The sequence below is a fragment of the Canis aureus genome, chromosome 26 (genome assembly GCF_053574225.1).
Source record: "Canis aureus isolate CA01 chromosome 26, VMU_Caureus_v.1.0, whole genome shotgun sequence".
NCBI lineage: Eukaryota > Metazoa > Chordata > Mammalia > Carnivora > Canidae > Canis > Canis aureus.
Window position 1 is genome coordinate 39,347,884 of NC_135636.1, and position 26,669 is coordinate 39,374,552.

Sequence of the window (26,669 nt, forward strand, 5' to 3'; positions counted from 1 at the left end):
TGGGTCCCCAGAAGTCTGGCCAATAGAAGGCATTCAGTAAGGATTTCCCCAATGTTGAGATGGAGAGGGAGAGAGGCGGGAGGAGCAAGAACTCGAGTGCCAGCCAGGGCACACTTGCCTTTACCTTTTGAGCTGGCCAAGCAGGATGAGGTTGGGGGCCGTGCCCGTGAGGGTCGCAGTGCCCCCAATGCTGGCCGAGTAGGGGATGGAGATGAGGAAGCCCTTCCAGATGTTCCTGCGGTATTCCTCCTCCTTCTTGCAGTCTGCCAGAAGGTCCAATGGAGCCTCAGCCTCAGGACAGTCTTTGCTTTAAACAAACCCAAAGAGAAGCCATTCAGAACACAATCAGAATTCCTGGCCTCCTGGGGAAACAAACCAGTCGGGTTGGGAAAAAGAAGTGGTCTTCCTTGAAGGCAGGTCAGCAGGGCATCAAAAGCCTCTAAAGATGTGCAAACTTTCAGCTCAGGTAGTCTAAGAATTTATCCTAAAGAAGTAACTGGGCAGGTGCCTCAGGTGTGGGTATAAGAGACTATCCAGAAATAGTCTAGAATAGTATTCACTTAATTGTTTTAATCTATCTTTGAGAGTGAGATGTGGGGTATATTTTTATTTTTGCTTAAAAGTATTCTTTTAAATTGTGCAATTATAAAATTTTTGTAAGTGGCACTAACTATACTAGAACAACCTACATCTCCATCCAGAAGGGATTGGCTCAATAAAAATGATTGTCTTTCGGAATGGGATGTCAGCATAGTTATTAAAAAACAAGATCTAGGTGGATGTTTATTAAGATGAAAGATGTCTATTATGTAAAGGGGAAAAGGGTCAGTGACTGCACCACTTAATTTTTTTATTTTTAAAATTTTCACATATTGGGGCGCCTGGGTGGCTCAGTCGGTTAAACATCTGTCTTTTGCTCAGGTCATGATCCCAGGGTCCTAGATTGAGCCCTGCACTGGGCTCTCCGTTCAGTGGGGAGTCTGCTTCTCCCTCTGCCCCTTCCACCACTTGTTCTCTCTCCCTCTCGCTTTTTCTCAAATAAATAAATAAATAAATAAATAAATAAAATCTTTTAAAAATTCACATTTTTTGAATATATGAGTATTAAGAAAAATTCAGAATAGAGTTTTTTGGTACCTTTTTAGGGGGTGGAAATAGTGGATTCCCCCCCCCCCCTTTTTTTTCTTTCTTTGTATTTTCTGGTGCGGTGAAAAGAGTATGGGGAAAGAAGGAAATTAAAAATTGTTAATTATATAATTAAAAGATATTAATGTTGCTGTAAATTTATTGAGGTGAAAAGTACATTCCATTAAGTGAGACAGCAGGTTTGAGAAGACCAGATACAACATGATGAATGTTTTTATTTTAAAAATGCACTTAGGTACATAGAGAGGTATCGAGAAATAGTCTAGAATAGTATTCACTTAACTGTTTTTAATCAGTCTTTGAGAGTGAGATGTAAGGTACATTTTTCTTTTTGCTTAAAAGTATTCTTCTAAATTGTTCAATTATAAAATTTTTGTAAGTGAATGAAATCAAGAATTGTTCCTGTACAACAAATCATTTTTTAAAAAGAATTAAAGATACTTCAAATATTTTCTGGCTGTAATTACTACATGAGAGGCCCCTTATCAGGAAGGCAATTGGGATATGATTTGGGGTCTAAAAGGATGACAAGGACTGGAGACTAATATTACAGCCCGACTTCTCAGGGTGAAGATTCTGGCAGGAACTGTGGGCTCCCCCAGACCTGGGCACCCAACCAGACTGAGCCTCATGGTGAGAATGGGAGAGCAGAAGGGACCCTAGGGCTCCTCTAGTGCAAGTCTCTCTTTGTTCAGTTGGGGAAACTGAGGCCCAGAGAGAGGACTTTTATTCCAATGAATATAGAGTCTCCATCCAATGGATAAGGTTTTCATTCAGTGGACATGGAGTTCTAGAGAATGAGAAGTGGGCCTTTTCCAATAGACTCAGCACAAGCTCTGTGTGGGCAGATGGTCCAAAGAGATTCCTAGGTTGAGTGGTAGGGAGTGGCTGGGCCAATCACAGAAACCATATCTCAAAGCTGGACTCAAAGCCCCCAGGTATAGTGCCAGGAAGGAGCAGAGACCATGGAATAAGACCATCAGACATAAGATCATGTCCCTCCTCTGCTAAAAGCCTCCACTGGCTCCCCCGTCATTGAAAATCAAGGCTACGTCATTGGACAATGAGGTCCCTCACGCTCTGTCCCTCTACCAACACCCCTCAGCACAGAAGCAGTATCTCTGACCCTGATTCCTACCATCCACTCACCCAACTCCAGCCGTACTGGTTTCCTGGCTGCTTTGGACTCTCAAGACCTTTGCACCTGCTGTCCCCTGTGCTGAGAACACTCTTCCCACAGATCATCCCCTAGCTCCTCACCTCCTACAGGTGTTTGCTTAAGCGGAACCTTCTTAGAGAGGCCTTTCCTGAATACTCATTTTAACACTGCCTTTTCACACCCCACAGGCACCCTCCCTAGCTTTCTTTCTTGCTTTGTTCTCCTGCAAAGCTCTCAGGACCATCTGACATACTGTGACTTTTACTTATGTGTTTGTTTCTTGTTGCTGGGACGTAAACTCCACAAGGGCTGGATTTTTGTCTGTTGCTGCATCCCTGGCAGTTCCTGGCTCATGGTAAGGTATCTATATTTGCTGAGTGAATTAAACAGACCTGACTGATGTCCAGCGATGCCTTGAGCAAGTGACTTTACTTCCTGCTGTTTCATCAATGACCCAAGATAACGATGCCCTGAATAACAAGCATTGCCATCCATGCATGTAAGGGCCAGCATGATCGATGCTTGATCAACATTGTCTCATTTAATCTCAAAATAACTCTCTAAGGTGGGTTCCACTATCATGTCCAGTGGGTGAAACTAACAGAGGCTCAGAGAGGTTAAGTGTCCTGTCCAAATCACACAGCCGGTAAGCAGCAGAGCCAGGTTCAAAGTCAGGTCTGCAGGGCTCCCGACCTCAAGATCTTAACCACGCTGCCAAATGCAAAGGACACCAGCCACTATGTGTGCCATCAATGTGAAGATGCTTCCTAAGTCACGCAAATGTGAAGGACTGTGATTGTCTCTTAGGACACTTTTGTCTTGAGAGCCTCTTGATGCCTGTCTGCATCCCTCTCCTCCTTGACTGTCAGGCAGTCTTTGTGCTCCTACTCCTCTGGACCCTCCTTTCAGATGCTCCACCTCATCAGAAGGACTTAATGTGCTATCCTGCCCTTTCTATCCATATCTGCATTTTGTAAGGACGTTGGGTGTGTCCATGCCTCAGCCAAAGGGATGGATGGTAGAAACCTGGGCATTAGGTCATTTGGAGAAAAATCTGGGGATGGGGGGAGGATTGCTTGTAGCATTAAATTCTTGTTCATCATCTCCTTGAACCAAGCACTGGCTCCTCCATCAATTGTACCAGGAACTCACTCTTCTGTGCTGGCAAGAAACTGCATCTCCGTGGGCACGGGGTGTAGGCCATTCCTCCGCACAGCAGCTAGGGAAAGAGCATGATGTCTTTAGTAACGTAATGAATGGATAGGAGTGCTCCTATTCTCCTGTAGCGAACGGGAAGGGCTTCTCAGGTTTCTCTCCTATACTATTAGTTGTTTTTTTTAAAGGCACTCAAAATTCCATCCTCTTGTCTCATGAATCTCTATTTGGAGATGGCCTAGGCCAGTGGGCAGGGATTAAGTGGCAAGTCCTCTGGACTAAACTCACCTGAGCTGCAATTGCCAAAGGGATATTTGGGAAAGATTAGCTATAAATAATAGATCAACAATGGGCTGGGTGACCCCGCTGTCATTCATTCATTCATTCATTCATTCATTCAGTATTTGTTGAGCACCTACTATGTGCTATTGGCTATGAGTTTGCAGTACACAGTGAATAATATAGAACAAGTTCCCTGCTCCCATGAAGGCTATATTCTAGAAGGGGAGACAGGCAATAAGTGAATAAAGGATAGACATCTCAGGTAGTGATGGAGGAGAGGAAAGTGGGTGATGTGATGGAGAGTGATCGCAGAGTGGGGAGGGGAGCAGGTGGGCTCAGTCAGGTCAACTGAGAAGACACCATGAGCTGATAGCAGCTGATCTGAGACCTCAAGGTCTCAAGAAGAAGCCAGTCTGTGAGCTGTAGGAAGAGGGTTTTGGCAACAGGAGCAGCAAGTGCAAAGGCCCCAGGGTGAGAGTATATCTGGTGTTGAGTAGAAGGGAGAGCCATAGGGCTAGAGGGGCATGAGGAAAGAGCAGATGGCAGGAGGTAGGGTGAGATGAGGGAAGGGGGAGAGATGAGGAGGCCAAGAGGTAGGCTCAGTCATGCAGAGGTCTTGGGGCTCATAGTAAGGACTTTGGCTTCTACTCCAAATCAGATGTGAGCAGAGCCAGGGGAGTGTTTGAACAGAGGAGAATAGAGTCAGGACAGAATCTGACTTCCTTTTAAAAATATCCCTTGCCTGATAGGTCAGTTTCCCCAAAAGCCATCAATAACATTTTGGAGACAAGAAAGATTGAGAGGACTAAAATTTTTTTGCAGCTGAAACCATCAGAACAAAAAATCCGATCCCTGAGCATTGAGAGTGTGACTCATAGCTGAACACATGGGTTCTGGGTTCAAATCATGAATCCATCACTTACTATGTAACCTTACATCAGTGGTTCCCAGCTGGGGCCAATTCTGCCTCCAAGAGACACTGGGTGATGTCTGGAGTCATTTTGGGTTGTCATAACTGGAAGGTGGGGTGGAGGTGGGAGTCTGTTACTGGCATTCAGTGGGAAGAGGCCAGGAATGTTGCTAAACATCCTACTATGCACAAGTCAGCCCCCACAGCAAAGAATCATACCACCCAAAATGTCATAGTGCTGGAGTTGAGCAAACTGGGTTTAGATAAATCCCTTAATCTCACTGTACCTCAGTTCTTTAATCCATAAAATGGAAGTGATAATTCTCCTAGGGTTGTCAAGAGGATTAAAGAGTTGATCCATTTGCTATACGCTGAATACTTGCATCCCCACCCACCCAAAATTCATATGTTGAAACCTAATCCCCAATGTAACAGTGTTGTGAGGTGTGGACTTTGGGAGGTGATTATGTCAGAAGTGAAGACCCCTCATGAATGGGATTCATCCCCTTATAAAAGATGCCCCACAGTGTAGCCTTACCCCTTCCACTATGTGTAGACACAGTGAGAAGATGGCCACTCATGAAATGAGAAACAGTCCCTCACCAGACAACAAATTTGCTGGCACCTGGATCTTGGACTTCCCAGCCTCCAGAACTATGAAAAATAAATGTCCAATCTATGGCATTTTCGTTATAGCAGACTGGACTAAGACACCCTTTAAAGCAGGGGCTGACTCTGGAAAACTGTGTGGAGGTTCCTCAAAGAGTTAAAAATAGACCTGCCCTATGACCCAGCAATTGCACTGCTGGGGATTTACCCCAAAGATACAGATGCAGTGAAACGCCGGGACACCTGCACCCCGATGTTTCTAGCAGCAATGTCCACAATAGCCAAACTGTGGAAGGAGCCTCGGTGTCCATCGAAAGATGAATGGATAAAGAAGACGTGGTTTATGTATACAATGGAATATTCCTCAGCCATTAGAAACGACAAATACCCACTATTTGCTTCGACATGGATGGAAATGGAGGGTATTATGCTGAGCGAAATAAGTCAATCAGAGAAGGACCAACATTATATGGTCTCATTCATTTGGGGAATATAAAAAATAGTGAAAGGGAATAAAGGGGAAAGGAGAAAAAATAAGTGGGAAATATCAGAAAGGGAGACAGAACATGAGAGACTCCTAACTCTGGGAAATGAACAAGGGGTGGTAGAAGGGGAGGTGGGGGTGACTGGGTGACGGGCACTGAGGGGGGCACTTGATGAGATGAGCACTGGGTGTTATTCTGTATGTTGGTAAATTGAACACCAATAAAAAATAAATTTATATATATATATAAAAAAAGCAGGGGGTGGCAAATTTCTCCTGTAAAAGACCAGATAGTAAATATCCTAGTCTTTGGGGGTCATATGGTCTCTGTCATATTCAACTCTGCCGTGAAAGCTGCCATAGACCATACATAAATGAATACATGTGGCTACACCTTTATTTTTGGACACTGCAATTTGAATTTCATATAATTTTCACATGTCACAAAATCTTCTTTTGACTTATTCAACCATTTAAAAATATAAAAACTATGTTTAGCTCACAGGTCGCACAAACAACAGGCAGCAGACTAGATTCGGTGGGCCAAAGTTTGCCAGATGACAACTGAACAAATTTAACAGGAATCTGAACACTAGCAAGGATTTAGTGGATGTGGGTTACTCTTGAGAAAGAAGAAAGCAGTCCTTGACGTCCGGAAGTGGTCTGACCCAGGTATACGCTGTGTTGTCCTCGTGTTGGACCTAAATAATCTTAGACATCCCCAACATCGGCCAGAGTTGCTCTCTGACACTGACAAAGGGAGACAGAGCAAAGGCATTTCATAATCTTGCCTTAGCCCAGAGCCACTGGACACCCACAAAATGCCAAACATCCCCCTTTTCTTGCCAATTGAATGGCCGTTACTTCTCCACTCATAGAATCACCTGTGATTTCTGACATCGTTCAATCTTGAGCAAGGTTCCTTAGACCCCCACAAATGTCTCAGCCAAAGTCCAAAGCCCATGAGAGGTCCTTTCTAGCATCTCTGACTGAGTGATCCTGGCTGCTGGGGGCATGTGCTCTCTCTCACGGCCCACCTGTTCAACGGCAGGTGTTTGCTTGGGACGGAGGGTCTGGACTCCAGGCTCAGCTCTTTCCTGTCACAGCAGGTGGCTTGAGGAGGCCGTCCCCTCCCCTCTCCACTCTGGGCTTCTCCTTCCCCGTCGGTTGGTACCCAGAGGGAGCAGGAGCCATGGTGGCCCATTGCCATCTTACTGAGGCTGGTCCTGCTGACCACCTGCAGAGAGGTCTGAAGGCTAACGGCGGATCAGCTCACCCGGGGTCAGGGGGACTAGGGCCCCAGGCCTCTCATCATGGGAACAAATGTCCACATCCAATGCATGAGGCCAGAGGCCAGGGCAGTGAAGCAGGAAGTGAGAGCAGCTATTAATGAGACACTGGGGCTGGTGGGCAAAGTCGCTCTCCAGGGAAGGCCAAACAGGAAGAACCTGGACCCAATCACCCCCAGTCCCAACTCACCTCCAGCCACCTCTGCACCCTTCCCACTCAGGTTGGGACCACAGCCGTCACACAGCATCAGACCTCAGTAGAGCTTGCCGGCATCTCAGGCATTAAACCCAAGGTGGCTCTGGGCATCCTTGGATGAATGGGAGAATATTCTAGAAGTGTCCCTCCTGGCCTCACCCTAGGAATTCTGGCTTAGTGGCTTGAGAGTGGAGCTTGGGCCTTGGTATTTTTGAAAAGCTCTGCAATTGATGGTTTTTTCAGCCAGGGTTGAAAACCCTCATGTCACGTGATAGGTGGGCAGCTGCAGCCTCCAGAGGCTGCCCCTGCAAGAGGGGCCAGTTTGCCACAGACAGTCCCCACCTGGCCCCTGTCACTCATCCATGGGGTCTGGTTGCCACCAGCACCCGAGCTGGAGAGCCCCAACATGAGGCTGTCCGCACTATGGCCCGGGCAGAGGAGAGCTGTGCGTGCACAACAGCAAACCGCAGTCATCAGTAGCATACACCATCCGGAAGGAGGAGTTTTGCGTCTTTATACGAGTAAGACGGAAAGATTTTATGCCAGGAATCATTTTTCTAATAATTATGATGATAGTAAACCCAATGAAGATAAAGTTGAAAAAACAGGAAAACCGAGACACTGAATGTTCTTAACCATTTACCCAGGATCTGCCCCTCGGCTCCCTGTGACCGCAGTGACCCAAGTGATCACGCAGAAGAAATGGGCCAGTGGGGCAAAGTCTCCAAGACGGCTGGCTGGTTAGGAGCTGGGAGCTTACGGGAGGTCTTGCTGAGATAATACGAGTCCCTGAGGGGCACTGAGGACTTTCACGCTTGTAATCTGGCAGTTGCCTCCCGACAGCCTGGGAGAGCTAGGCTGGGGTTACTACCTTCTTCTTTACATCTGGGGAAACTGAGGCCCAGAGAGGGGGCTACAGTCTGGATCAAGATGACCCAGTGGGTCAGCGGCAAAGTCAGGCTTATTCCCAGGACTACTGATCCTGCACCTCTTGAATCTCCCTCCACCTCCCAGGGCTCCTACCTGGCTCTCAGCGGGTCTGACCTGGCCCTGCTAACTCTAGTCCAGCCTCCCCGGGGTGAATGACATGTTCTTGAAGTTCAGGACACTCAGGAAATAGTTCTTGTATCTAATTAGGGTAAAGAGCACCCAGGGAAGGTCAAAGCACCCCCCCAAAGGTAGGGAAGGTTGACATCCATGAACTCATTCAGAACTTAGAACAACCTGGACAGGAAGTAGTGAGACCTCATTTTATTATTATTTTTTAAGATTTATTTATTTGAGAGAGAGAGAGAGAGAGAGAGAGAATGTGTGGCCAGGTTCACAGGAGCCAGGGGAGAGGGGTGGCGGGCAGAGGGAGAGAAACTCAAGCAGACTCCCCGCTGAGTGCAGAGCCGAACAACTTGGGGCTAGATCTCACACCCATGAGATCATGACCTGAACTGAAACCAAGAGTCAGAGGCTCAATCAACTGAGTCATCCAGGTGCCCTCTACCCTCCACACCCCCACCCCACCATTTTATATCGGAAGATGCTGAGCTTTAGAACAGCATTCCTAATCCATTCATTCATTTATTCATTAGTTTCACACATTTATTGAACACCTACTATGTGCCAAACAGTGTTCTGGGTGAACAAGACTCCACCAGTGGAGGTTGTTCATGGCAATGAGAAGACTTGACACAAGTCCCCATGGAGCTCAGAGTCCACGGAGGAGACAGGTTACATACAAATAAATCCCTCTTGACCAGGCCTTGAAGGAAACATAAAGGTGCTCCAAGGTATAGGATCTTATCACCAGCTCCTCCCTAATCCCAGAAAGCTTACAATGGCTTTTATACAACTGCCACATATTAACTACATCCTGTGTGTCAGGCTCTCCTGTCTCATGGAAGCTTCACAGCAATATGTACGAAGTGGGGAGTGTTGTTCTCATTTCACAGATGAGGAAAGCGTCTCAGAAAGAGACCGCCCTTTGCCAAACTGCTTCTGGCCTCGTGAGTGAAGAGTGAAGCAGGAGGGCAATGCTTAATCCAGCCTAAAAGATGGCTTTGGGAATGATGCTGTCTTGAAAGGTGGCAAGTTGGCCTTCTTTGGGCAGAGAAAAGGACGGAGATGGTGATGGAGTTTAGATTCAAAAATCAGACGGACCCCCTGGCTGAGGGACACTGGGCAAGTACTCCACCCATTTGAGCACCAGTTTCCTCCTCTGTAACATGGGCATGATGACAGGGCCACCCCTGCAGGGCTGTGGTAGGGGGTCTAATGAGAATGCACGTAGGGTGCTGGAGAAGCCACCACCTCCATGACCCCTCAGTCCCTCAGGCAGGATGGGGAGCCAAGCTGGGAAGAGAAACTGAATGGAAACATCAGGGCTGCCCTCCAAGATTAAGGATGCACCCCTCTCCCTCCCCGGGTCTTGTCCAGCAAGTTTTGCCCTGCCCCAGGCTCTGTCCCGTTCTGACGTGATGCTTACAAGCACAGGTTCTAGATCCAGGCAGAGATCAGCAACTAACTCCACTGCCTCGGGGAAATAATTTTGCCTCCCCAAGTCTCAGTGTCCTCATCTGTAAAATGGGGATCATTTACCTACTTCCTAGCACATTTCATTATGAAGATGAAATGAGCCAATGGGTATGAAAAATATAGCACACGTCTGGCGTATGAAGGGTCTTCAGGGACTGAGAGCTCACGCTGTCATCACTGTTGTTGCTGTGGGTGTCCCTCGTGGACCTAGAGCCCCCAGGAGCCTCCCCAGCCCTGGCCTGGCCCACTGACAGTCTCTACCCCCCTCCACGGGTCTTCACGTCCTGCCGTCACGACAGAGCACACATACTGTGTGAAAGGGCACATCTCTTTGCCCTGGAATTAGCCTTGTTTTAGGTCTTAGGGCTGATCATTAATCAGTCCGTGCTCTCTGATCCCACCGCTTGCGAAAGCAGGTGTCTGCCCCAGCTTCCCAGGCTCTCTTAACCTCCTGACATCTTGCAGCATTTGGGAGAAGACTCTGGATTTCAATTTGCACCCAACACTGTGTGTGACCCTAGGCAAGTCCTTTCCTCTTCCTGGGTCTCAGATTTTCCATCTTTATAACGAGGGACATGGCTTTCAAACCTTTTTTTCTTTTTTGGCCCCTAGACTTTTTGAAAATAAAGAACAGAGCAAAACAAAACAAAACAAAAACAACTCTTGAAAATGAGGCAGAATGGCAGAGATTAAGTCACCTTGGATTCAAAATCCCATAGCCATGGAGCCACCCAGGTATTTTGAATGCCTCTCTCCCCTGCTCATGCTTGTGCGCTCTCTCTGCCTCTCTCTCTCTCTTTACTTTATTTATTCATGAGAGACACACACACACAGAGAGGCAGAGACACAGGCAGAGGGAGAAGCAGGCTCCATGCAGGGAGCCCAATGTGGGACTCGATCCCAGGACCCCAGGATCACGCCCTGAGCCAAAGGCAGATGCTCAACCACTGAGCCCCCCAGGAGGCATTCTCTCTCTCTGTCTCAAGTAAATAAATAAAATCTTTAAAAAAAAAAAAAAAGAAAAAAGAAAACACACAAAAAGCAAAATACCGGAGCCACTGTTTTGAAACTGTGACCTTGGAGGCTACTTTATCCTCCTTTTTTTTTTTTTAAATTTCTTCCCCAGTTTCCAATCTTCTAAATGAGGTCAATGCAGGCTTCACCTCCTGTAGACATAAAGCGCTGCGAAGAGCCCCAAGGCTCAGTAAACATCTGTAATTGTTTCCCTGGAAGCCCAGGGTTTAAACTAGGTAAAGTGGAGAAGCTGGGGTAGAAATGGGAGAAGGACCAAAGTCTTCACCACCTGTCACCACTCAGGGTGATGATGACACAGTTCTCTGGAAGCCTTGAGACTTGGGGGGAAACAGTCTGAAAACGAAGGAAGCAAATTCTGGCCTATGGGCTGAATCTGGCCCACAGCCTACTGACTCAGAATGGTTTTTACATTTTTAAATGGCTGGAGAAAGCCAGTAGAAGCAAATACTTCATGATGTAAAAAAAAAAAAAATTAAGATTTTATTTATTTATTCATGAGAGACACACAGAGAGAGGCAGAGACACAGGCAGGGGGAGAAGCAGGCTCCCTGTGGGAAGCCCGATGTGGGACTCGATCCTGGGACCCCAGGACCATGACCTGAGCTGAAGGCGGATGCTCAACCACTGAGCCACCCAGGTGCCCCTCATGATGTAAAAATTACATAACATTTTAATTTCAGCACCCATAAATAAACTTTCATGGGCACCCAGCCATGCCCACTTATTTCGATCTTGCCTGGGGCTGCCTTTTCTCTGCAAGGGCACAGTTGGAGCAGTGGTGATGGTGTGGCCAGCAAAACCTAAAATATTTTACAGTCTGGTCACTTACAGAAAAAGTTTTCTGACCCCTGGTATAGAACATCTCTTCCCTTCCATGTGGAAGGCTTTGACCTTCAGAGGCTCTGTTACTTTACCAACAATGTGATTAATTCTGTTCATACACTTTACCTCTCTGAACCTCACCAGTCAAGTACTTATAATGATCATTTCTAACTTGCAGGGCTGATGTGAAAATAAGACAAGCAAGACCCCTTACTGCCTGATAGGCAAATACCCATACCGCAGTGAATGAGATGAACTTAGATGGTACATGGATCAATATTTAGATTTTTAACATATATATTAATTCTAACACGCATTCAAAAAAAAAAAAAAAAACCCCATAACTAGCACTCAAAGCCCACGGTTTCATGAATCATGCTTGTTGTGTTATTTGGGATAAATGATCCAGAGTTCCTGGGCTGATCTGCCATCTATCCTACAACCTGTGCCTGGTCCTCACATCATATGCATGTTCCAGGCAGCAGGAGTAAAGGGCAGGAAAGGCGGGACCCAGGAGCTGCATGGACTGTTCCCACTCAATACTGGGGATAAACTAGAAATTTCTGCCCACGTTTGAATCAATTTAAAGCTTCCTTTTAAAATACATTTATGTAAATAGGGGTGTCTGGGTGGCTGAAGTTGGTTAAGCGTCCAACTCTTGGTTTCAGTTCAGGTCGTGATCTCAGGGTTGTGAGATCGAGCCCTGCCCAGGCTCCACGTTGAACATAGAGCCTGCTTGGGATTCTCTCTCTCCCTCTGCCCCTCCCCATGCCTGCACACTGGTGCTCTCTCTCTCAAACATACATATATAAATAATATACATTTATGTAAATAAAAAGAAAGACTTTTTTAAAGCAGACCATGTGGCAGCCACTGCCACCATGAGGGAAAGACCAAGGGAATCACAGAGATGCCAGTGAAAAGTTCTGATATCTTCGTGCCTCTGAATCAATCCTGAAATTGCCTTTCTCTGACTTCTTGATGTGTGAGGAAAACGAACCCTTATCTTTCAAGCCACCTGCAGACAGACCTTCTTCTGCCTGCATTCCCACCAACACAGCTGGTTCCACGGGTAAGAGGGCACACTCTGGAGCCAGACTGCCCGGGTGCAAAATTGAGCTCAGTTATTGATGTGCTGTGTGACTTGGGGAAGTGACTTCCCCTCTCTGAGCCCTTGCTCAGTCATCTAAGAATGCAGCGGCTACTTATATTTTGTTTTGTTTAGAACAGTTTCTGAGGTTCAAGTGAAAAATCCTTCAGTAGGTGGCACGTTCTCACTCTTTGTTGTAGGACGCCCCTTTTTTGTTCTTTCTTTTCTTTTCTTTTTCTTTTCTTTTCTTTTCTTTTCTTTCTTTCTTCCTTCCTTCCTTCCTTCCTTCCTTCCTTCCTTCCTTCCTTCCTTCCTTCCTTCCTTCCTTTCTTTTTCTTCCTTCCTTCCTTCCTTCCTTCCTTCCTTCCTTCCTTCCTTCCTTCCTTCCTTCCTTTCTTTCTTTCTTTCTTTCTTTCTTTCTTTCTTTCTTTCTTTCTTTCTTTCTTTCTTCCATCTCTTGGATTCCCATTTCCCACTCCCAACCTTCCCAGAGCAACCATGCAGATGGGTTTAACCATAGCTTTTCATTTGCTGGTGTTCTTGCAAAATGGTCACTTGTGTGAATTTTTAATTTACATAATGGTATTGTCTTCTAGATCTCACCCTGGTTTCTTTTTCCAATCATGACTATGTTTTGTGAGATCCATTTCTATAACTACGTTCCTCTGATTCTTTGCTCCTACAGCTGCATGGTGCTCAATGGAACACACTTGACCTTTCCCCTCTACTGGTGGTCATGCTCATGTGGCTACTTAACTCATCACACCACAGAGAATGCTGCAGTGAACACTGTCACACCTGTCTCCTCGTGGACCTCTGTCAGAACTCCTTTGGCATTTGTATCCAGGAGCCAAACTGCTAGGTGACAGGGTATCTGCACTTTTTTTAAGGGTATGTGCACATTTAATTCGATTGAATATCTGCAGAATTCCCTTAAGAAAGGCTGACCTAGTACACACGTTCTCTGGAAGAACACAAGGGTTCCCATGGCCCCATTCTTGCCAACACGGGGCATTATCCAGCTTTCGTATCTTTGCTGATCTCACTGAAGTAAATCACATTGCATTTCAATTTGCATTTCTCTAGGTATTAATGGTTTTGAGCAACTCTTCAAATGCTCTAAAGCCAGGTTTAAGTATTGTATCTACTTCATAGATTTTTTAAAAGATTTTATTTATTTATTCATGAGAGAGAGACACACAGAGAGAAAGACACAGAGACACAGGCAGAGGGAGAATCAGGCTCCATGCAGGGAGCCTGACATGGGACTCAATCCTGGGCCTCCAGGATCATACCCCAGGCTGAAGGCAGCACTAAACTGCTGAGCAACCCGGGCTGCCCTAGATAGATGGTTTTGAGAAGTAGAAGAGATACTGTAGGCAAAGCGTTGACCTCATTACTCAGTGCACAGTAAGCACTCAATAAATGAAAATCTTTTAAAAACCAAGGTATCAAGTTTTGACTTAGCTAATTCTCAGTTTTTATTATTATTTAAACACTTGGCACATAGTAGATGCTCAATAAGTGCATTCGCTTCACCCTCCTCTGCACCCTTTGGATGTCCTGCTCCAACTCCTCCACATTGGTGGGGCCGCCCCAGTCCCTTTCCACAGCCTCACCTGTGTTCTCGTCACTCTGCCAGCTGAGGTCTTTCTGAGCCTCCTTCTGGCTGAAGAGACTTTTCAGGATGGCACTGGCGATGGGCAGCATCATGGCGGTGGAGGCAGTATTGCTCAGCCACATGGACAGGAAGGAGGTGGTCACCATCATCCCCAGGATGAGCCTGGGAACAGAGGGCATTAAAGGCACACCCAGAACGGGGGCCCAAGAGATTCTCTGGTTCTATTTTGCCGACCCTGAGGAATCCAGCCCACTAGTTTTACAGATGGAAAGTTAAGGACCAGAGAAGACAAGCCAGTGACCAAGTAGGGACCAGATTCACTTACCAGCCTTATTTCAGGTCTAAGGAAACTGATTCCACACATTTAAGTGAGCTGGCCACAAGCACCCAAGGTAAAAGAATCCAAAGACACGCCAACCCTGAAATTTTCTCTCCCTTGACCCCCCAGTCCTTGATGGCTTCCATTACAGAATAAAGTTGCCTTGGTTTGGCACCAAGACAGTCCACCATATCCCTCCAAACCATCTTCCCAGCCTCTTCTCCCACTTCCCCTCCCACTCCTACCAGGCACCTTCTTAGACTCCCCTGATCTCACCAACACACCCCAATAGGCCCCAATCTCTTGCCTGCCTGCCATTGCTTGGCTCCTCCTAGCAGCAAGAATCCAAATTCCATGATCTTTTTCCTTTACATTGAATTGTTAACCTACCTGGAATTTATCTAAATGGATAAGATGAAGTAAGATCTAAGTAGATTATCTTTTTCAAAGAATAAGCCAATTATTCCAACCCTCACCATTTACTGAATAATCCTTTCCTTTCCCATGAATTTAGATTTCTTCCAGAATATGTATCCAGCATTTAAAAATCTATTTCTGGACTAGTGTCATGCTGTTTTCATTGTTCTAACTTTATCATATGTTTGAATAACAGCCCCGCCCAGTCTTCAAGGTCAAACATAACCTGCTCCATGAAGTAGTCTACCCCTTACCTCTCCTGTGTGCTCCCACATCACATGTGCCCCTAAGGTTGGAATTCCGCTTTGCATTGGAATCAGTTCTATGGATAGTGTCTCTCCCACAGGACTCACAGTCCCTCCATGAGGAAACACAGCTACAGAACCTAGCAAAGGGCTTGACATAGAGCAGATACTAGACACTTAGGAGTTATCTAGAACCTTCTTCTCCCTAATCACTACTATCATCGATTTTATCAACCCAAGAACTCTCAAAGCTATTTATCCTGTTCATCTCCACTCCCACCGTTCAAGTCCAGGCTGTCACCATTGCTTGTCTGGACACCCAGAACAGTCTCCTAACCAGGCTGTATTGGGTGTGTCACTCCTAATCTGCTCTCCACCTAGCAGCCTAGAGGAATTTTTTTTTTTTTTAATGCAAATCTGGTCATGTCATTCCCCAACTTAGAACCTTTAAATGCACAGATTCATAACCAGCAAGGATGTGGATGTGATTCAGGATGGAAATGAGGAGAAAAATGCATCTTTATTTTACTTAACCTCTAAGGGAAATTAAGCATTTCCTTTGGTGATAAACAAAGGCAACAAAGTTCAATAGTATTAGAAGTGCCTGGGACTAAAAAAATAAAAAATAAAAAATAAAAAATAAAAAAAAAAGAAGTGCCTGGGACTCCGTTGCAATTAAGATCACAGATATTTTCAGATCATTTTATAATAGATGCAAATATCTTAGAATTTCACTGACACTCAAAACAGTCTTAAAACTGTGGCTGTTATTAGGCACTGAATCTAGTCACTGGATCTTACCATTTACTGTAAAGGAGTACAAATGGTACTATATCACAAATTTATCTGTTTTTAAAATTTTATTTGGATAACTGCATTTTGTTGTGGCTGTTGTTTTAAATCCTGTGTGTTATGTGCTTTATACATTTAAAAACATTATTCTAGTAACGGATCCTTAGGTTGCAACAAATTGTAAAGGAAAAAAAAAACCACCAAAGGAACAGTGAAACCCGATTTTAAAGGCCATTTAATCTTCTTAGAATAAAAGTTCAAATCCTAGCCAGGAAGCGGAGGCCCTGCAGGAATGGCCCCTGCCTCCCTATCTCTCCGGGCCATCTTGCCTCCTACTCCCCACCTGCTTGGGCTATTAAACAGCAAAATGGGATGATAATGGCCAGGATTTATTGCACTTTACAGGTCTAAGTTATTATACTTTCATTTTAGAGGCAAAGAGAGAGAAGTTAAGTCGTTTCCCAGAGCAGGAAAGGTGGGTTTCAGACCCAGCAGTCTGGGAGTCACACTGCTAAGATGGATCTCTCTAAAGCAACTAGACACTAATCCCTGGGGACAAGGCCTGTGATAAGTATTTCAATTGGCTCCCCAGGTGATTCTTATGCGCTTTTGAGAACAGCCTAAAAGCCTGGCACTGGTCTGGCACACAGAAAGGGCTCACAAAATATCCAGGGAATGAATGAGTAAATGGAAGGTGGGATATGATGAGCTTGTTGGCCTGGGTGACCAGACCAGGAAGAGTGAGTTTGGGCTCCAAGAGATGCGGTCCCTCTGCCTCCCCACCTTTGGACTGGACCCATTACCTGGTCTTACCTGGCTGGCTGGACCCCAGCGAGCATTAGGATCTTGAGGGCGATTCTCCGGTGCAGGTTCCACTCCTCAATGGCACTGGCCATGATCAGCCCACTGAGGAAGAGGAAGTTGGTGTCCAGGAAGTACTGGGGGCAGACTTTGTTGGAGGGCAGGATGCCCAAGAAGGGGAAGAGGATGATGGGCAGCAGGGCTGTCACCGAGAGGGGCAGGGCTTCCGTGCACCAGTACACCGCCATGAGCAGGATGACAAACAGGCAGCGGCCTTCCTGCGGGGAGGGTGGGGGTGAGATGCAGCTCAGAAGGGTCAGTGGAGCCCTGAGTGGTAGGGGGAGAAGAGATCCTGGGGTAGCACCCATCAAGGTGTGTTCCACAGGGAAGCTATGGAGAGGATGAGCACCCAAAGTTTTGACCTTGAGCAGTTAGCATCACCTATCTAAGCCTCATTTTGCGCAACTATACAATGGGAAGGCAATATCTGTAGATTTTATAAGACTGTTTGAGGATTAAATGAAATATTCCATTGGGTTAGAAGTAGACCCCAAGATGAGCATGAGTGTGAAAATAGTTTACTTGAGGGAGGATCCCAGAAAGTTCTGGAAGGACGACAACAGAGAAGTGAAACAGAAGGAAGCCAATACAGACAGTGTATTAATGAGAAGAACACCCCTGTGGCCAGTTGGGGCTCAATCCTGATGGGGGCCCCTGAGAGAGAGTGTAGATCATGCTTCAGGGTTGTCCTTCCGGGAGACAAGGGAGGTGGCTTTTTACCTGCCAACTCCTGGCCATCACTGGTTGAAGGCTGCTCCTGAGAGCATTAATTCCCCCAAAATTCTTGCCTGCCCTGCATAGAGTGAGAGAACACACCAGTACAGAGCATCTCAGGTTCAGTAGGAGGCCCCTGGCACGTGCAGAATGGTGAGTGCCAATGGAGACGTGGAGAGAGCACCAGTAGCAGTTACCACATCCATGCACAGCACTTACACAATGCCCAACACAGAGCTCACACTCTGTTAACAGTAATAATAATAAGCAATATTTGTGGGGCTCTAAAGTACTGGGAACTGTTTAATCCTCACAAAATCCCAGAGGAGTAAGTACCCCCATTTTATGTAGCAGAAAGCTAAGATGCAAGGAGGTCACTAGCAAGACAATGATTGTGCAGAACATGTCAATCTGCATCCAGAGCCATCGCTCTTAATCAAGTACCCCCCAACTGTTATTAGCTCAATACTAGAACCTATGACAATTTGAAGGGCAACATTGAAGATTCAGAACAAAATAGCTCAGTGGTTGCCAGGGGTTGGGCAGGAGGTGCATGTATTGGGGAAGGGGGGCTGCAAAGGAGTTCAAAGAAACATTTTAGGGTGATGGAAATGTTCTAGAAACAAGAGTGTCGTAATGACAATGCCTTCACTTCTGAAACATCAGCGTCTCATAAGATCCATCGTCAATAGTGTCTTATGGTTATTCACATGGTCACTATTTGAATAAAATTTCTTACTGTCCTGACCTTGCTTTCTTATGGTCTTTCAAGGCAATGACCTTGCATGTTCCAGGAAACACAGACTATTTCTTGAATTTGATGCTGTCTGGTACCATTTTATGCTTCTTACTTCTTACTCACAGTAGGTTTGGTTGACTTTATTCAGTGTCCACAAGAAATTGAACTGAATTCCATCCTAACAGAACATGGCATCGGCTACATGCAGACACTAGGACTAGTTAATCCATTTACCAGATGGGCAAGGGCAGGATCCGAGGAACTGACGGCTTTGGCAGCAATCCAAGCAAAGATTACCAGTGCCTAGGGTCTGGGAGAGTGGTAGAGGTAGTGAGAAGTGGTCAAATTCAGGGTGTATTTCCAAAATACAGGCTTCCAAAAGCCTGACAGCTTTGCTGAGGATCTGCTGGGTTGTGTAAGGGAGAGAGGGCAACCAGGAGGAATTCTAGTTGTTGGCCTCAGCAGGGGGAAGAAGGATGTAGTCACTTACGAAGCAGGGAAGACTGTGGGATACATCCATACCCATTTGCATACCTTGAGAAAATGCATCCTGTTTTCTCAAGAACCTGGCTGGAGTTGAGACCAGGAAAATGAGTGAGACATAGAGACTCCCTTGAGCCAGCAAATCTGACCATGCCAATTATAGAACGATTCTCGGTGGCTAGTTGTTCTCAAACTTGAGTGATCCTCGCAGACTCAGTCTACCAAGTCTCCCTCAAGCAGAGGTTTGCTGCTAAGTGTTTAACAGCTGGCTCTCTGAAAAGCTCTGTATGTGTGTATATGTGTGTGTGTGTAGAAATTTTTGATTACTATTCAGCGTGGTTAGGAAGTCACTCATGTCATTGACCCATGAATTCAGTTCTACTACGAATGTCAGTTTATCTTTTTATTTATGCTAGTGATTAAGACAAGAAGGAAACAATGAAGTATGTCAGAAATTCACTTGTTCACCAATGATGGGAGTGACTTCTGTACTGAATCAAATGATAGTTTTCAAATACTGGCAGATACTTCTTCATTTTGGGGGGTGTGTGCATAATGTGTCCACTGTTGACGCAACATATTTTAAGTTTAATCTGCACTAGTAACATTTTCCATCACTTTCTTAAATCTAGACAAGCAAAGGGCTCCTGGGTGGCTCAGTTGGTTAAGTGTCTGACTCTTGATTTTTGCTCAGGTCATGATCTCAGGGTTGTGAGATTGAGCCCCACATTGGGCTGGCGGTGGGCATGGAGGCTGCTTAAAATTCTCTCTCTCCCTCTGCTCTCCCTTGCCCCCCCCCCTCAAAAAAATAAATAAATAAAAGTCTAGACAAGCAACAATAAACTAAGCCCTATTTGCAGTGTTTGCCAACTTCTATGGTATAAATACCTCCACGTGGTTGATTTCAAGCTATCAAGTGAGCACTGAATGAGATAGGCAGAATCACACCACTACATAGTACTTCCTCCATCCATACTGAGATAAATAACGCAGATACAGATACTCTCAAGATCTTAGATACTAGTAAAATAATCAGGAAATGGTGAGCTTTGAGTATCTATTACCTTTGTGTTAATATATTGAATCACAAGTTTGTATGATTTCATTTTAAATATCTATGTTCACGACTGGCTAGCAAAATTTATGAAAACTTGACAATCAGATCTGAGAGCTAGGACACATGCTCCAGGACACTGTTGCAGGCTTTCAAGCAGAACATCTGTGCAAATCGCTACCAAGAAATCTGAGTCACGTTCTGTTGCAAACTGGACATTCTTCAACCCATGCTTGGTATCATGTTCCATAATGCAACTATTTTTTTAAAAATAAACTACTATTTTCTGTCAAGTCTTACTGCTGGCTCAGGAAGACATGCCACAGCTATCTTATTTTTTATATACCACCTGACAGACCGACAGGTATCCTGGCTTAGAAGACATATGTCTACCTTAGCTCAGGCTTCTATAACCAAATCCCATGGGCTTAGTGGCTGAAACAACAGACATTTACTTCTTATGGTCCTGGAAGCTGGAAAATCTAAGATCAAGGTGTCAGCACATTTGGGTTCTGGTGACAGCTCTCTTCCAGGCTTATAGATCCCATCTCCTTATTATGTCCTCACCTGGTCCTTACTTGGTGTGTGCACACAGAAAGCTCTCTTTCTCCAAAGGCTATAATCCCATTACAGGGTCCCATTCTCATAAACTGATCTAATCTTATAGTTTCAAAAGGACAATATAGGGGTTATATGAATGACTTTCTACCATTAACTTTGATAACCTAGAAGAAATAGAAAAACTTCGAAAAATATAACTTATTCAACTATTAGAAAACGAAAAAGCCAAATGTTTCAGTATCTATTAAAGGGGCAAAATCAAGCATCAAAAACCTTCCTAAAAAAAAAAAAAAAAAAAAACCTTCAAAAAAAGGCCTGCTGGCTTCAGTGGTAATTCTACCAAACATTTAAGGAATAAAAAAATACACATCTGGGCAGCCCCAGTGGCGCAGCGGTTTAACGCCACCTGCGGCCTAGGGTGTGATCCTGGAGACCCTGGATCGAGTCCCACATCAGGCTCCCTGCATAGAGCGTGCTTCTTCCTCTGCCTGTGTCTCTGCCTCTCTCTCCTCTGTGTCTTTAATGAATAAATAAATAAAATCTTAAAAAAAATACACATCTTACATAAGCTCTTCCAAAGAATAGAGAAACGAGATACAATTCATTTTATGAGGTCAGGGTAACCCTGCTACTCTCTTACCCTGACGAGGGCATTGAAAAGAGTAATGCTTGAGCATGATGGGACTTGCAAAGCCATCTGGGAAACCAGTTTCCTTGTCTCTCCTGCCTCTCATCACCATGCAAAAGAATTATGGAGACGATGACAACCAAAAACACCAACATTTTCATGTATTAACTCATTCAATGATGGGTACTAATACTATCCTCTACTTCATCCACATTATAGGGGAAGATCGTCCCCTACTAAAAACACTTTAGAGCAACTGCAGGAGAGAAAAATAAATGTGACTTTTCAAAAACTTGCTTTAGAGCGATAATTCACATACAATCAAGTATATCCATTGCTAAGTATCCAGTTTGAGGTTTAACAAGTGTACATACCCACAACCCATCCCAATCAAGATAGGGAATGTTTTTGTTACCCTACAAAGTTTCCTTTTGCCCTTTCTCGGTCAATCCTCATGCCCCTTTGAAAACACTGCTGATTTTTTTTTTTTTTTAAGATTTATTTATTCACAAGAGACACAGAGAGACAGAGAGGCAGAGACACAGGCAAAAGGAGAAGCAGGCTCCATGCAGGGAGCCCAACGTGGGACTCAATCCCGGGTCTCCAGGATTAGGCCCTGGGCCGAAGGTGGCACTAAACCACTGGGCCACCCAGTCTGCCCTGTAATTTCCATCACTGGAAGCTGGAAGCTGGTATTGCCTGTCCCTGGACTTAAATGGAATCGCACAGGATGTACTTTTGTACTTTTTGCTCGGTACAAAGTCTACGAGATTCATCCACGTGGTTGTGGGTATCAGCGGTCCATTCTTTGTTACTGTTGGGTAGTATTCCACTGTGTGACTATACCACCGTTGGTTTGTACCTCCTTCTGCTGATGGACATTTGGATTGTTTCCAGTTTGGAGCAATATGAGTAAAGCTGCTGTGGACATACAAATGCATCTGCTTTGGGGGTGACATCCTATGCATCCTTTTGTTCAGGGTACATATATGACACATTATGTAATGGGGGCAGGAGTGAGGGGTTACTGATAAATTCTGGCTCTAAGGGGTTGCCTTTCAAAGGCTCCGAGTCCCAGGCCTGTTTTCTCCCCCTTCCTCTTCTTCCCTCCCGCTCTCTCTCTGTTTCACTCTCTCTTATCTCTACTCACTCCCACTCCCACTCCTCCCTCCCTTGGTGCTCTCACCAAGATGTCAACACCAGTCCTTTGCGGAGGAACAGATAACAGCACATGTCGGCTGGGGAGGTGACCCAAGGAGAGTGGCAGGAATTGGGAAGTTGATCCTTGGCCAGAATGGGGGCTTTGCCAGTAAGTGGGTCAAGAGTGTGTTTCATTACCTCGCAGGTTAGTTAGGGCTTGGAGCAGGGCCGAGGTGACCCCAAATAACTTCCCTGCCCTAGCTGGGCTTCCTGTGGGCAAATGGATTCAGAATTGCCAGTTGGATGCCAGACATCTGGTGGGGAATTAATACATACCCCTGCTCCCCACACCCCCCGCCCCCATCCCTGTCAGGCTTGGAGGACAGCACTGACTCTGAGAGCAAAAATCTCCCAGGAGTCTTGGGGGCAAGGCCTGGAGAGCGGGCGCCCATACACACTGAGTGGTGGGCTCTCAGAGATCGGGCAGGCCGAACCAGTTCCCACCTCCAGGTCTTTGCAGCTGCTGTCGTCCCCTCTGCCGGGGCCCCTCCACCCCCATCTCCGTCCAGCTGGCTCCTGCTGGTTGTCTGGCCCTCATCTCAAAGGTCACCTCTTCAGGGAGCCCCTCTCTGGCCACACTATCGATTGTGGTCAGCTTTCCATTGTCTGGCCTTGTTCTTGTCAAGCACTTCCCAATCGCTGAAGTACTTCTCTTTTGTTGCCTTATTCCCCCCTTTCATCCACCAGACCATGAGCTCCATACAAACATGACCCTTGTCTTTATTTGTTCACCTCTGTCTCCGGGGCCTCAATGGATATTGGCGGGATGAATGAATACATGATCTAAATCAGGCAGCACAAACACAAGGGCAGGGGACAGCTTAAGGAGTGAAGTGGGTTGGCAGAAGAAAAAAAAAATCCCATCGTTTTCTTGAGTCTGATTTGCACCTCTGGCAGTGCCGCTGTTTTAGTAGCAGGGAGACGGCTCTCACTTGACAGTAAATCACAGCTGGCACTAGGCCTCAGCGTCAGGAGTGCAATAGGGAGGAGTGGGGACTGTGGCAAATGGGGGTGGGTATAGGTTCCTCGAAGAATAACCACTGCTGCCCAGCTTCTGGTTGTTGTCATGAGAACAGGAACCCCATGATGCCAGATCTCCTGATTCTTCAAAAAAAGCTAGAAACCATGCTTTTATGTGAAATCTCAGAGTTTTAAAAAGATTTGCTTCTTAAGAGGAAAGTACAGGCAAAAAAAACAAAAACAAAAACAAAACCCACATCTGCAAGCAGTATCAAACCCATGGTCACCGCGTTTTGATCTCCGGTCTAAATGGTTTTAATTGGTATAACATTCCAGTAAAGTGCTCACACACACACAATTCCGAATCTAATGTCAAGTTGTTCACAGAACAAGAGGGATTATGGGAGGCTATATTAAAAAATCTCTGCTCCACTTTAAAATTCCTATCTTATATGCATAGAAACTCAGGTCTGGTGAGGAGCAGTGATCTCTTGAGGACCATGCAGAGCACCAGAGCAGAGGTCACCGCACCCAGGCCTGGTTACCACTTAAATGGTGGGCCAGGGAATGGGGTCCAGGCAGATCCACGATTTTACTCCAGCCCACAGCACCTCTGTGCCCGCTCTGCCTCTTCACCTCCACCACCCCCTCCTCCCCTTTCATGAACTCAGACCAGCCACTTGGACGCATGGAAGTTCGGCCTGCAAACAGAGACTTCCTTTGATCCCTCAAAGGCAGATTACGGTAGAAGCATCGAGTCACATGATCCCAGGGCCTTGTTCCTTTGAATTTTAACTTCTGGAGTTGAGGTTGGGGCAGGTGTCTGATCCTGCAGAAATTCATTTTCTGGGTCATCTCCAAGTCAGCAATTTGCCCCTTTGCCGCTTTGCTCTGCCCAGAGGCTCCGCTTCAGGAGATGGAATCTTGCTGAGGTGGCCCAGGATAGATGGAATCATGGCTTCTAGTGAAATAGCTCTTGGCGACCCGGCCCCTCCCCTGTGCCTTTAGAAGCTGGCACCGCTCGGCTGAATCCTCCAGGAGTGGATGAGCCTGAAGCAGGCCGCAGCCTGGGGAGACAGGTGCCGGCAGCTCTTGCCGATCCTGATTATCAAGGTCGACACAGCAGCCAGATTTTGGATGAACCTGATGTGGAGGGGGTTGGGGGATGCTGAAATGGAAGGGAAAAGAATGCCAAGGAAATCTCCAGAGCTGGGCCGTCCACACACAGAGCTTCTGCCCACACCTGGCTATAGATGTTTGAATTCATTAAAATTGAATGAAATTTGGGATTCCAGTTTCTCGGTCCCGGGAGCCACAGTAGCTCAGTAGCTCAGTAGCTACTTGAGACTAGCATCCACCACTCTGAATAGAGCAGATAAGAACATTTCCATCATCAGAAAATTCTGGTGGACAGAGTTGCTCATTTGGCCTGAGGCCCAGGAAGTCTGGGTGTGGTGGTTCTGCTACAGAATCCGAAGGCCACTGAACCCCCTAAGCGTGAGTTCCTTCACTTGCCGACCGAGAAGAATATGGTACATCCCAGGGGACCCCATTAGACTGAGTGTGCGCGAGAGCACTTGCAATATGTACTTGACCGGCAGGCTGCTGGTCTTAGGAGTGAGATTACGAATACACTTCTATTTCTTCATTATATGCCTTACTTTCCAAATTTCAACCACAAATATGGTATTTTCTTAGAGAAGACATTCTCTGAATACACCAGTAATATATCTGTAAAACTCTGGGGTTGCACTTTCTTTCTCCGAGGATTACTAGATATTTCATTGTTAGTGGAAATTTGAGGCCAGCCTGATTTCTTCCTCCGTATAGCTCACCTGAAGTTTTTGCCTTGATATCCATAAGATTTTTTATTTAAACCCGCCAGTCCATTAATGCACCATGAAATAAATAAATAAACTATATATATCAGTGTTGATGAGACTCTAGAAGTTTTTTTTTCTGGGACACAGAAAATCCGCATATGTTTTACTTTCGTCTTAGGGAAGTTTTCCGCTATTAAAGATTCTAATACAGATGGTCCCCAACTTTCGACGGTTCAACTTCTGTTTTTTCTGCGTGAGGATGGCATGCAAAGCAACACACACACGGCAGAAACCATACTTTGAATTTTGATCTTTTCTCTGGCCAGCAATAATCAGTGATGCCCTCTCATGCTCTTAACAGATGCTGGGCAGCAGCCACGGGCACGCAATCCCAAAGGGCAACCACCCATGCACCTGCCACCATCATGCACCCATGCAACCATTCTGCTTTCCATTTCAACACTCAGCATTACATGACTCTGCCCAACTATAGGCTAACGTAGTGTTCCAAGCACTGTTTAGGGCAGAAGAGGCTGGGCTGGGATGTTCGGTAGTTTAGGTGTAGCAAATGCATTGGTGACCTGCGATATTTCCAACTTACAATCAGTTTGTCGGGATGTAACCCTGCTGGAAGTGGAAGAAGAGCTGCACTGTTTTCTGTTCTATTTCTTTATTTCGAGCAATGCCAATTATGCATTAGTTGGATTTCCTTTGTATACCACACTGGTCATTTCCTCTCCTCCTTTCTTACTTTTTTTTCCCCACTTCATCTTGCTCTATCTTCTTCAGCCTGCATATCATGTCCCTGAGTATGTTTTTATTTTATATTTTGTATTTTTTTTCTGACTATGTGTTTAACCTGTCTCCATCTTGCTGTTTCTAATATGGCTTTTATAAAAGAGCAGCTGTATTTTCTCTTCCTCTCCTTCCAGAACCCTGCTTTCTTCACGTCCTTCTATTTTTCACTGCCTCTCCTTTGACCCTTTTATTTCACGTCTTGAGATTTATATGAGGAAGGCCATGATTTCTTTAATTTTTTTTCATATTTCACAGAGAAGTGTCTGTTCCACAGTTTCTCCTCCTTGATAATGCAGCTCTTCCAGTATTCATTCTTTACTTTGTATTTGATATTCTCTGTTATCTTATTTCTCATACTGCCTTCCTGCAGGTCCCATGCTGGCTCCTCATCACAGAACAGGGCAGGGGGCCATTCTTCTCAGGTGAGTTCTTTGTGAAAGGTGAGTGTGAGGAGAGGGGCTGGAGGGAAAGCTGAGGCAGCAGGGGGTCTATGCATTGGCAGCGCTGATCTTCCCAGAACCCTGTCTCACCAGCACTGCCTGAAATATGTCTCCACTCTAAGCAAGAATATCATAGTTCTTTGGTGTCTCTTTGAGCTTTACATCACTTAAAAAAAAAAAAAAAAGATTTTATTTATTCATGAGACACACAGAGATAGACGCAGAGACATAGGCAGAGGAGAAGCAGGCTCTATCCCAGGACCCTGGGATCAGGACCTGAGTCAAAGGCAGACCCTCAACCACTGAGCCAC

General features: G+C 45.7%; 1 protein-coding gene across 2 annotated transcripts in view; it reads right to left on the reverse strand.

Annotated features, from left to right (window-relative positions):
* SLC13A3 (solute carrier family 13 member 3) overlaps window positions 1-26,669 on the reverse strand; it is a 75,040-nt gene that overhangs the window by 31,434 nt on the left and 16,937 nt on the right. For both annotated transcript variants that reach the window (XM_077873448.1, XM_077873449.1), the window contains exons 2-5: window positions 16,911-17,176; window positions 14,323-14,486; window positions 3,458-3,524; window positions 125-307 (exon numbers count right to left, since the gene is read on the reverse strand). In XM_077873448.1, coding sequence (XP_077729574.1) covers window positions 125-307; window positions 3,458-3,524; window positions 14,323-14,486; window positions 16,911-17,176 — 680 coding nt within the window. The remainder of the gene's footprint in view (window positions 1-124; window positions 308-3,457; window positions 3,525-14,322; window positions 14,487-16,910; window positions 17,177-26,669) is intronic.